Here is a 12,547-nt window from a genome sequence, read left to right as displayed (position 1 = left end):
AAAATATTTGTTTTTAATATTATAAATTTTCAACTTTTTGTATTTGTCATAAGGAATAAAATATATTTTTATTATGTTGTTGTACAAAGAGTTTGAATATCGTCAAAATAGATAACAAACGAATGCTGTGCCGTGAAATACTTTTTAAAACAATATTAATACTTGTCAAAAGTTGTTAGTTAAAACTTTGTCCCACTGCCACGGTAGAGGATTTACATGCTCGAAATAGTGAGCAAAGTTATCTCGAATCTTCAGTGCTTTAGACTTTCGCGAACTGCTATTACGTATGTCTGTAAGTTCATTAGTAGCCGAGAGGTTGCGCTCTTCTTCTTGTAGATTACAGTACTGTCTTTCTGCAAGTGGTAAGTCTAATTCTTGATTAATAATAAAATTATGCAAGATAACCGTGGCCTGTACTGCTTTTACAGCAGTAGATGTGCATGCAAGAATAGGTTGACGATATATTCTCCATCTTGCAACCAAAATCCCGAAAACACATTCAACCGTTCTTCTTGCTCGACTCAGGCGATACTTGAAAATTTTTCGGCTGATATTCAGCCGTCGACTCCGAGGGTATGGTCGCATCATATGTGTGCTCAGGGGGAATGCCTCATCTCCCAATAGAACGTATGGAAACTCGAAATCCATATTATTCAGACGCGTAGGTGGAGGGATATGGAGAGCATTTGTCTGAAATAGATGCGGTAATCCACTGCTTTCAAAAACACCTCCGTCGCTTTGCCTCCCTTCAGTTCCAATATCAACAATTGTGAAGCGGTTCTTGGCATCACTTACTGCGAGCAGGTTTATGCTATGGTTTCCTTTGTAGTTGTAGTAGCAGGAACCACTACGAGGCGGTGCCTGCAATTGGAAAACATCATATTATTGTGATAACATACATTAATAATTTCAAAAGCTTCATACATCATTGCATTATCAATGAACCTGAATTAATATTAATAAATTCATAATGTACCTGAATTACGACATGCTTTCCATCGATAGCGCCTATGCAGTTTGGAAATTGGCATGTTGTCGCAAAGTCTTCTGCTATTGTTCTCCAATTGTCTTCGGTTGGATCAATCATAAACTTTTCCTTTAGGGCGAGCCAAATTGCTTCACAAGTTTCCGGAATTATTCGTGATAGCGTACATTGGGCAATGCGATAAGCATACGATAACGATGTCATGCTGTCACCAGATGCCAACCATCGTATAGTCACTTCTAATCTCGTTCTGGCCGGTATCGGTTTCCGAATTACATTTTCCTTTTCGATCAAAGGTCCGACAATATTGAGCAACTCGTTGAAGATTACAGCTGACATTCTGAGGTAGTTGAAGTACTTATTCGGATCCTCCAATCGCATCTCCACAATTAGATTGTCGCTGTCACCTTGCAGAAGTCTTCTCCTCTCCGTAAAAATAGGCCGTACCCACATTTCACGGTTCTTTCTGTCATCTTGCAATTCCTTGTAACGCATGTACAAATAAAATAGACGAATTACTTTTTGCATAGTTATCTCAGCGTATCGTATCGGTTCATCTCTTGCTTGTTTCAGATACTTCATAATGACCATCAGCATGATATTTGGATCCATTATTACTGATTACACAGCCACTTTGAAAAGAATCGAAGTATATAAAAGATTTATTTTTCAATCTACTCTGAAATTTGATCGTATTCACTGTATACAGCCTCCGCGTTGACAACGGATTTTGACGCGCTCTCGTTCCGCGAGTTTGTTTACCCTCATATTACATGGAGCACAATTTACGCGGAAAAGCGGAACGGTATGGTGACAAATAGACATTTGTATTCATTTTTTAACATTATGTTCACTTAATTCATTGCACTTTTTATTAATCTGCTTATCTTTTCAGCTTATCTATTGAATACAAGCATTTTAATCAATAAATACCGTTAAAAATTAATATTTTATAATTCTCCGTTCCGCTTTTCCGCTCAAAATATGCTCCATGTAATATAAGACAATGAAAACAGACGGAACAGAACGCGCGAAAACGCGGGAATCTAGTAAAGGCTAGTTACTATCTCTTCCGCGTTTCCGCGCTGCATGTAATGGCACCCTAAGTCTTGATGTCCTGTCAGGCGGAACCGGCAGGGGTCACCACCTGCTGGGGCTAGAGATCGCAGCAATAGCGCTCAGTAGCGACCTCTCCCTTACCAACTTGACTTGTAACTAGTCGAAAGTTACTGGATAGCTAGGAAATAGTTTACAATATTTTACAAATAAAATAAAAAGAACGTCTTTATTTTTCAATGGTTTAGAAACTTTTCACTGACGCACCAGACGCACATCTAAAGAAGAGCTCTACGTATTGTTTATAAATAATATGTATAATGCCTGGTTTATGCTTCGGTCTTAATACTAAAATCCTAAAATTTAGCCAATAGGACTTCCAATCTTAATTGGTCCTAACTGAAATCTTTATTCCATTGGCTGAATTTTAGGATTTTAAGATCGAAGCATAAACCAGGCAACAGTCGATTATTCTCCTCGGATTCGACTGTAAGTCCGGATCTACAATAGGTGTTTTAAGACTTAAGTCGTAAGAAATTTATCAATTACAGTTGAATCCAAGGAGAATAATCGACTGTGATTCGCCCACTTCTTATAGCTTAAGGCTTAAAACCCTATCGTAGATCCGGGGTTAAACCAAGCTTACTTCGCATATTGACTACGTTTACACGCACTAGTAAAAACGGTTTTAGTAAAAACCGTTTTAATTAAAATCTGTGTTGGTGCCTGTTTACACGATTAGGCATATTTCACCTCCGCCAAAAATAAAGTAGCTTTATATAACCTGATACGAAACCTGAGACGAAATATCCTTTGTCATTTCTTAACCTTAACGTCTAAAGTTGGTAACATCGAATTTTGATATGTTAAACCAATTGAAGACCGTTTACATGACTTTTGTAAAACGGTTTAATAATGCCAAACCTGTTTCAGAAGAGGTTTGGATTTACTAAAACGGTTTTAATAACATCTGTATTAAGAGACATCTAACACCGGTTTTAACTAAAACAGTTTTTATTAAAATGGTTTTACCAGTGCGTGTAAACGTAGTCATTGTAGCCTTACATTATGCGTACCGCTAATCAGTGATAGGAGGTCTTCTTCTTCTTGGCTTTTGATTGGCCTTTGGTTCCGTGGACAAAACCATATTAGCCAGTAACAAATAGGGAAACCGCCAACCTTCCACTGCTGCGTCCTGTAACAAAGGAAGTGGGGGGGAAGGGTCCCCCGCCGGGGCCGCAGCCAAACGGCGCCGTCCCCGGCAATCCCCCTCCCAGCAACCCCCGAGATCACGTCTTCACGATAAGAGCAGGGGACGCGAATACTTATGGAAGGTTATATACGTAGGTCTGAAGATTCGAAGAATGCGAGCAGTCTCCTACACAAGCCGGGAGAAGGGGTTTAAGAAAAGGAAAAATGTTGTCATCTCAATCGGATTTGATAGTTCTCAAGTGATCGATAAGAGCCACGGCTTTGTTTCTCGTCTCTGAGCAGTGGAATATAACATGGTTCATATGCTGCTTCGGATTTCAGCATGTACAAGACGTCGAGGGGATTATTCCTTTGCGATGTAAGCTCTCATTTAAGTTGTAGTGATTGCTTCTGATTCGATTAATCAACATGATGTCACCTCTTTTAAAAGAGGACTTAGCGAACCATACATGTGGAGAAGTATTTTGATAACAGTTTGTATGAAGAGTGCCTTTAATTGTTGCTGCTTCTTCGAGCCATTTCACGTATTTAGCCTTAGAGCCGTCCCTTACAGCTTTGACCGCATCTGGATGTGGAATCAATAAATCTCTTCTTATTCCCTTCGTGGTAGCATACTTAACCAACTCGTCCGCTCTTTCATTGCCCGGAATGCCTTTATGGGCAAGTACCCAAAATGGGGTAATAGCTATGTCATCTTGAGAGGCCAGATACAGCTCATTCCTCAGCTGATGAACAATATAATCATCGCTCTCATGTTGCGCTGCTGGGACCGCTTCCAAAGCACTTTTAGAGTCAGTGAATATCACAGCCCCGATCAACCTTCATCCTCTGATGTATGACAGCTTCCAATAAAGCCCAAGCCTCCGCGGAGAAAATTGACAACTCTGATGGCAGACTGTAAGACTCGCTGAGACCGAGCTCCGGAGAAAATATGCCCGCCCCAAAGGAACCGTTTTTTTCCAGCGTGGATCCGTCAGTGTAAAGAGAAGTAGGGGGCAATTGCTCGTTCATCATCCCTTGCGTACGACTATGAAATTCCGCAGATATCTGCTCCCTTGTGGCCTCCTTAAGAACAAGTTTCATGTCGAATCGGCAATTAGGACTAAATACCATAGAATCATATTTATAACAATATGCAGGAAGGAAGACGGAACAGTAGATGTTTTTTAAAGAACCACCGTATATTATGTATTGCTTAAAAGATGGAGACTTGCTTACTGCTTTCACCCTTTCAGCAAGAGTAGAGGCCGCCTCCTCAAGTTCTTTAATATTTTCCATGTACCGGATTTCTTGGACCAAGCCTTGAAGAGATATTTAGCCATGAGGAGCGAAAATCTCTGTCTGAGCGGCTGTTATTTGGCTTCGTATAACATCACGTTGATTGACGTTGAAATCCTGTAGCCCATGGCTTTCCGGATGATCTTATATTGTAATTTATCAAGCCGAGCAAAAAGTAGACTGACTATCGAATGTGAAAGCTTGTGAGCCATACTCTATAGAACTCCTAAAAACAGCCCTATATACAGTGAGCAACATCTGCGGATGCAATCCCCACCAAACACCCGCCAACGAGGCAACAACACCAACTATGACTCTGCCCCTTTGTGTAACCGTTTCTAGATGCTTCTTGCTTTCTAGCTTCTGATCCAAGGTGACTCCCAGAAACCTCATTGTGCTCATCGTCTCAATCCTTCGCCCAGCGATATGCACCTCCGGAATGTGTGTCGCCCGCAATTTTTTATCAGAGAACATGTGCTTAGTTTTGGTTGTAGACAATTCCATACCCCTCTGGTTAAGATAAGTACACAAATTATTAAGTGAGACTTGAAGGGATTGCGTAGCTTTGGCTACTGACTTAGAGGAAGAATAAACGACCAGATCATCGGCGTATTGGAGAATACATGTGTTAACGTCCAAGCAGGCATCGACGTCCTTAAGGTAAACCGCAAACAATGTGGGACTAAGGACAGAGCCTTAGCACGTGGAGTATCCTTGTGTCCCAAGTTCTCCATCCATCACGAAGTAGTTTTCTCTTTCCGACGTCAGGATCCAAATATATCGCCTCATCTTAGCTGGAATTCCAATGTCTTTCAAATCTTCTGCAAGAGTGCCTGGTATTACGCTGTCGAAGGCCTCCTGGATATCGAGAAAAACGGCGACTGTAACTTCCCCTCTTATAAAGGAGGCATGTACGTGATTAGTAATGGTGATTAAGCCTGTACATGAGCGCAAAGGTCTGAAACCCATTTGGGTTGGCGGAAGAATTGGCTTTGATTCCAGATACCATTTTAGCCTTCTCAGAATCATTTTTTCCAAAACTTTTAAAAGGCACGACAAAAGTGAGATTGGCCTGTAGCCTTTCTTCTCTGGTTTAGGAATGAACGCCACGAGCGATTTTCTCCAAGAGGGGGAAAAACACCGCATCTTAAAATAGCATTATATGTATCCAGTAAGTAGTCAGGTACGTGTCAGGCATGGCCAGAATGATCTTGTAGTCTATCTGATCCAGTCCAGGTACTGAATCGGATTTAGTACTTGCCAAAGCCATGCGAAGCTCGTCCTTAGTGAACGGGGCATCTAAACTATTTTCCTCGGAATTCCTCCCCTGAGGTCCAAAATCTGTGTTTTCCAGTGTGTTGTGGCCAAGATTAAGATAGGAATCCGGAGTGAGATTCACTATGAGCTCCTCAATTTTTTGTTTTTCAGCTTTGTTTCCAGATATCTGATGCGAGGCACCAGCCAATTCGTGCCTCTTAAAGGTCCTGATAAGTGACCAGATCTGCGCAATTAGAGTTTTGGCACTAAAGGTGCCAATCAAAGTCCTCCAGCCCTTTCTCTTCTGTCTCTTAAGCTCCTTTCTTCGATATTATCGGTGGTGGTCGCAGTTGGCCGTCCCGAACGCTGCTGGTACGACCACGTTTAAATTCAGCTACCCATCTTTTCACGGTGGCAAATGATGGGACAGAGTCCCCGTAAACAGCGTCCAACTCGGCTTTAATTTGCGTAGACGTATTGCCTTTCAAATGCAGGAATTTAATTATAGCACAATATTCAATTTTTTCCATTTATACAAAATGATGACACAAATGATTGTGAAACAAGAACTGAACGTCCAAAGTGGCCACAATTGTCACAGATATCTTTCGTAAGTATTACGATTATAATATCAGAATGGCTTTGACGAGTAACGCCATCTTCATGATCTCGAAACTTTTCAGACGACCCTCGTATATGTATGCACTGTCTCTAGCACGGTCAAGAGAGTACTCAATAAAAAATATAATATTATAACGCGAGCTAACCAATACCGCAAGGTAAGGATTCACCGAAGAGTAATATGAATCCTTATCTTACAGGATATTCCTTGTGTGGAGTTACACAGAGGGAACGACATCCGAATCTACATCAACATACCACTGGGAATCGTTCCGGCATACGCCCGGCGTATATTTCGAGGAAATCGGTTTGATGAATCAAGCAGAAACTGAATGGAAGCTTGTAATTAAATTAGCTATCACCGCTTTAAAAGCCCGATTTGAGCAACTACAAGAGTATTTAAAAAATACGGAGAAGCGATGTGAAAAAGTCATAGCCGGAAACGCGCAGCAAATATGCGCGAATATGATGCAGATTTTGGAAAAGGAAAATATCCAACTTACTGCAGCCCTAAATCAATTGGGGACATTATATAACTCCAATACAAATAAAAGAGGGTTAATAAACGCTATAGGTGCGATCAGCAAAACGCTGTTCGGAACGATGGATGTTGACGATGCACAACGAATAAACGAATAATTACTGATATTTCAAGATGATCAGCAGGTACTACAGCATGCAGCAAAGCATCAATTAAAAATATTAAATGCAACCAATGGACATATCAGCAGTCTGGAAAAGGCAACGGCCTATAATGAAAAATTGTTACTGAATGTTACAAAAAGAATGGAAATGCAACTAGATAAATATACTCAACGCGAAGATTTAGATGAACATTTACAAGTACTTACTGCCATTATAGACCAGGCAAATTAGGTTTTGAGAGGAAAAAAAATTTATCCGAAATCCGACTATTGGGGGTGGTGAAGGGACTTATAAGGATGAAAAAAAAAATTAATGTCCAAGCGGCCGTGAGGTAACCTGTTTACTAGGGGGGTTGAAAGGGGGTAAAAATGGTTTTTGGCGATTTCCGGTAAAAGTTGACATCTTATCAAAAAATGTTAAATACAAAAGTTGTAGGTCTTGAAAAAATCTATAACTTTTGTAGAGGGCACTTTTTTACATAACCTAAAAATTTCCGAGTTAAATGCAAAAAATCAAGTTTTCGGTTTTTTATTTTTCATTTCTCGAAAAATGATTTAATTTTGATGAAAGTTGGTGGAATACTACTTTTGAATGTCTAGAATAACTACAAATTTTTGGAGTTTGGAGAAGCGAATAGTTTCTAAGATATTCGATTTTTTCAAAAAAACACCCCCTTTTTCAAAAAGATTTTGTGGCCAGGAGAATGATCGTGCAATGCTCTACTGGGTCGCTTTTTTTTTGTTATTAAATGTACTTTTCAACTATTTAATAATATATAGAGGTCACTATGGAAAAATATGTTTAAAAATGCGAAAAACCAAAAAAATCGCTTTTGGAACTTAGTTTTTTTGTTTAATTGTTGATTATTTGTTTAAATTAACTACAAAATGCACAAACTAGTTCATCCATTCGATTCTACCAGAAAAAATACGTAAGAAAACGTATTTCTAAATTATTATTCTAAATCCTAAGTTCTGGAATGAACTAGAACGAAGGAATATTGGCGGCAAAGGTAATTAACGGTACTACCTGTATCCCAAAATTTTCCACAGGTAGAATAGCCTATCCGGCACAGGATTACCCCCCTCCCCCTCTCCCCTTCCCTTTTCAACTAGGAGCAGCTGCTGCGTCCCAACAGTGCTGCCATGGATGTAGGTGTAAAGTGGCGGGAATCGGACGTGGACTCAGTCTGGTTTCGCAGCAACTGCCATTCGTACCGCTATTAAGTGAGAAGGACTTACAGTTTGCTCTTAAAAATATTGTGCCACGCGTGTACAGAGACGGAAATATTCTGCATCAAGGAGCACCGGCGTCGACGTGCAGTGTTTGTAACAATATTGTTTCAAAGACCTCGTGGCTGGATTTTATATACCGAAACTGTTTCGTGCCAAGGTGAGTGAAAATTCATTAATATCTTCGTATTTTTAATAGTTTATGCAGTTATTAAGTGTTAAATAAACAATTATGGGTTAAATAGTCGAAAGACAGAATTGGCCAAATACGTTTTTTCGATCTAATTAAAAAATTAATTGCTATGTAATGCTATAATTAAAGAGGTTAGGATATGATACCGGCCGATGCCGGCGTACGACTGTTCGGTCCGTCGTGCGGAGCGCTTGATTTTCGAACGCAATGCTTCAAATTCGACCGTCCGGAAAAAAACGTTGCATCTCGGCCTAGAATTAACGTTCGATCTTCTTTTTTTTTTTAAATTGGGGTAGCTCGTCGAAATATTAATAATGGCGTTATTATTTTTTTGAAAAAGAATTAATTTGTTGCTTAAAAATAAAAATTTTTGACTATCGTTTATTTTTACTTTTTTTTGTCCAGGAAATGAACAGTTATTACACTTTTCTAGGTTTTTTTTTTATTTTACGAACAAGAGTAGCGTTTGAATGAATCAAATAATTTGTTTTTACAAATTTGAATTGAATTTTATACGAATTTGCAACTGTTTTTTTATTAACATTTTCTTCACTTTTTTTTCTTAAAATGTACGTCGACTCTTTTAATACTTTACATAGCATTGTAAAATTTTTTTTACAGATTCGCAGTATGGATAATCCTGTTTGTATTATTTGCAATGAATCTGGTGGAGATTTAAGGACGATTCATAGTAAGGCGATAAACACTCTTATAGATTGTAGCAAACAAAGAAAAGACAACAAGTTTAAGTCGTTGGAAAAATTAGCATCAGCCCATGTACACTTTACTTGTCAGAAAAAATATAATAGAAGAAGTTCAATACATAATGCTTCAACAGAACACATCAGAAAAAGTTTGGAAGGTAAAAAAATAGTCAAAGATGCTCTCGATTTCGATTTTCAAAAACTTTGTCTGTTTTGCGGCGGTACTTGTTTACCCAAGGATCAAATTAAATTTGTACAAAAACCTGAAACAAGGGATAAAATAATTGAAGATCTTGAAGAACGAGAAAAGTCGAGTATATCTGATAAAAATTTACTTGCACGTTTGCGAAACAATCCAGACTTGCCTAAAATTCAAGCTAGATATCATCCAGATTGTATGTCTCAATTTTATATGAAAAAACTTTCGAATCAAGTTGGGCGCCCTCCAAGCCAAAATACGACAGAGTTTATAGAATTTGCGCTAAATTATATCGATCAAAATCAAAGTGACAGTCAATTTTCTCTAAACGAGATTAAAGAAGAATTCAAAGGCGAAACTATTCCAGAACTAAAAACCATTAAGTCGAGATTCAACAAGGCCTATCCCGATGAAATACAATTTGTACATTTAAAATCAGATCTAATTATTTTGTTTCGAAATAAAATTAGTAAGCAAGCTTGGCAAGAATGGTATAAAAATCAACAACAAGATGTCGAATTGGAACGAAAGAGAATTGTTAAAATGGCAGCAAAAATTATCTTGGAGGACATCCGATCAACTGTTTACGATAAGAACAATTACAATCTCCCACATTTCAACGACAAAAATATCTTTGAAAATATTCCAGAATCTTTAACAAATTTTCTTGATGTTGTTATGAAAAATCAGAAAGCTGTAAGTAGAAAAAATGATTTCAAGTGGAAAAAGAGAATAGCTACAATTGCTCATAGTATAATAATATCAGCCCGGCCACGTACATTTTTATCGCCAATTTTACTCGGTCTGTCATCTATGATGCACAAAAAATATGCATCAAGAGACTTGATTGATTCATTGTCGTATTTGGGTTTGTGTGCGACCTACGACGAAACCTTGCGCTTTGAAGCGTCAATTTTAGATGATCCTGAAAATCATGTTTGTAAATCTGAGTGTTTTGTTCAATACGTTTTTGACAATGCTGATCATAATACCTGTACACTTGATGGAAAAAACACGATGCACGTGATGGGAGGTATTAAGGTTGCAACTCCGTCATCAGATGTCATTTCAAAAAAAAATATTACTCGATTGAAGAAAATTCCTACTTCAGAAGTAGTTGGCAAGTTTGGATTTATACCATTATTACATTTCGAAAAAACAAATGCACAGGGCCTAAAAACAGTAATTGTGAAGGATATTTTAACCAATGATTTTAACGAACCAAAGATGTCGATTGAAGATTTTACCTGGCTTTATTCGAAATATTCTAATAAAAAATCAAATGGCTACAGCGGCTTTATGGAAGAATTTCATTCAAATTGTGACTACAAAATGTCGAAAATTATTCCGTTACCATTTGTTAATAATCCGCCAAGCGATTGGAATACAATTTTTACTGTATTGGTGAAAGCATCTGTAGAAACCAGAGATAAGCATGAACAAACTATTTGTTTTATTACATTTGATCAACCGCTGTATCAAAAGGCTCGTTACATTTTATCATGTGTAGATCCAACAAATGACGAATATGGTTTAATGAATGTTAGAGTAAGACTTGGTGGATTCCATACGCTAATGTCGTTCCTAGGGTCAATTGGATTTATAATGGATGGAAGCGGACTCAAAGAAGCTTTTGCCTATATATATGCTGATAATTCTGCAGAAAAAGCATTTACCGGACATGCGTATTCCAGATCCATTCGAGCACATTTTCTCGTTCAAGTGGCTTTAGCAACAATTATTTTTGAATCACTTGAATTAATGGACGAACAAAAGGCAACGTTCGACGGATTTTTGCAGAATTTACGCAAAGAGAATTTAACAGATGATATGCAAAATGAAAAGATTGTAGACATTCAACGCAAATTTACAGAACATATCGACGACATAGAAAAAAAAGGACCAACGGCGCAATTGTGGATTCAGTACTGGAATATGTTGGCGGTCGTTAAAGAGTTTATAAAAGCTGAACGTTCGGGAGACTGGGATCTACATCTCGAAGGTGTTAAACGAATGATTCCGTATTTTCATGCATCCGGCCATAATAATTATGCAAAATCAGCTCATATATATCTGCAAGATATGTTGGAGTTAAAAGATGCAATGGGAGAGTATCCTTTCGAGAAATTTAAAGCAGATAGTTTATTTACGATTAGACGTACTGACAAGTTTTGGTCTGGAATTTGGTCTGACATGACCATTGAGCAAGCACTAACGAGATCGATGAAGACACAAGGCGGATTAACGCACGGCCATAATCCCAACCGTGAAAGCGTTTGCACAAAATTTTTATTAACAATGATAATTCTAGTTGATATATGCAACGAAATGGAGAACTTTTGCAATGTTTCTTATTGCACTTCTGAACAACATGTCGACTCGACGGAATCAAGGATTACGAGAGACGTTTCCGATCTTGAAAAAATATTACAATTTTTTGGCACGTACAATCCGTTTCCAGAGACACGTAATATTATGTCAATTTTTTCTGGAATTGTCGGCGATCTCAAGGAAGGAAAAAAAGGCAATGAAGCGAAAAATGCTATAAACTGTCACAAAGCATTTGAAATAGGCTTGGCATCTGTAAAAGAAATGACGGGGAAAATGTTTGGGGAAGTAACATTCAAACGGACGAACAGAGTCAAAGCTCTCAGTAGTATTCATGCCTCGATCAAAGTTAACGACGACCTCGTTCCGATAGATCCATTATTATTGTTTCAACGTTTATGCGCCAATATTACTGAGAAGACTGACATGAGGATGTATTTAAAATTCGAACTTGCTCCATTCCCGCTCTCAATTTTTACAGAAGACGGTTTTCGAAAAAATACGAAATCGGACCTGTTTGGTTATTTTACAAAAACTGAACCCCCTCGCGGAGACTTGATGCACGTTGTTGATGGCGGATTTTTGTTGCATAAAGTCGTTTGGCAAAAAAATGATACTGTGCAAGTGATTACTCAAAAATATTTGAATTTTGTACGCAAGCATTATACAGACGACAGTTTCATTGTGTTTGATGGCTACCCAGACAATAAGTTAGATACAAATACTACAACATCCTCAACAAAAACAGCGGAACGCTCAAGACGAAAAAGCACTTCAGTAGTTCCTGCCTTTATAGTTGAGCCGCAAACCAAAATAACTCTTTCACAAGCCCGATTT

General features: G+C 38.3%; 1 protein-coding gene across 1 annotated transcript; it reads right to left on the bottom strand.

Moving 5' to 3' along the window:
* Positions 1-811: 811 nt before the first annotated feature.
* LOC108721194 (uncharacterized) lies at positions 812-1,429 on the bottom strand. Its single transcript, XM_018445604.1, has 2 exons — positions 977-1,429; positions 812-847 (listed from the first exon to the last, which is right to left on the bottom strand). The coding sequence occupies exons 1-2, from the start codon at positions 1,364-1,366 to the stop codon at positions 812-814; spliced, it is 426 nt and encodes a 141-aa protein (XP_018301106.1). The 5' UTR covers positions 1,367-1,429.
* Between the last annotated feature and the right edge of the window lie 11,118 nt (positions 1,430-12,547).

The sequence above is a fragment of the Mycetomoellerius zeteki genome, unplaced genomic scaffold (assembly GCF_001594055.1).
Source record: "Mycetomoellerius zeteki isolate Tzet28-1 unplaced genomic scaffold, Tzet1.0 scaffold1048, whole genome shotgun sequence".
NCBI lineage: Eukaryota > Metazoa > Arthropoda > Insecta > Hymenoptera > Formicidae > Mycetomoellerius > Mycetomoellerius zeteki.
This window is presented reverse-complemented; position numbering and strand designations above follow the sequence as displayed.

Excerpts from the sequence above, each read along its gene's own strand:
- LOC108721194 (XM_018445604.1), bottom strand. The coding sequence starts at position 1,366 with ATGCGATTGGAGGATCCGAATAAGTACTTCAACTACCTCAGAATGTCA. Across the intron at positions 848-976 it reads GAAAGCATGTCGTAATTCAG|TGGTTCCTGCTACTACAACT; the intron begins GTACATTATGAA and ends ACCGCCTCGTAG.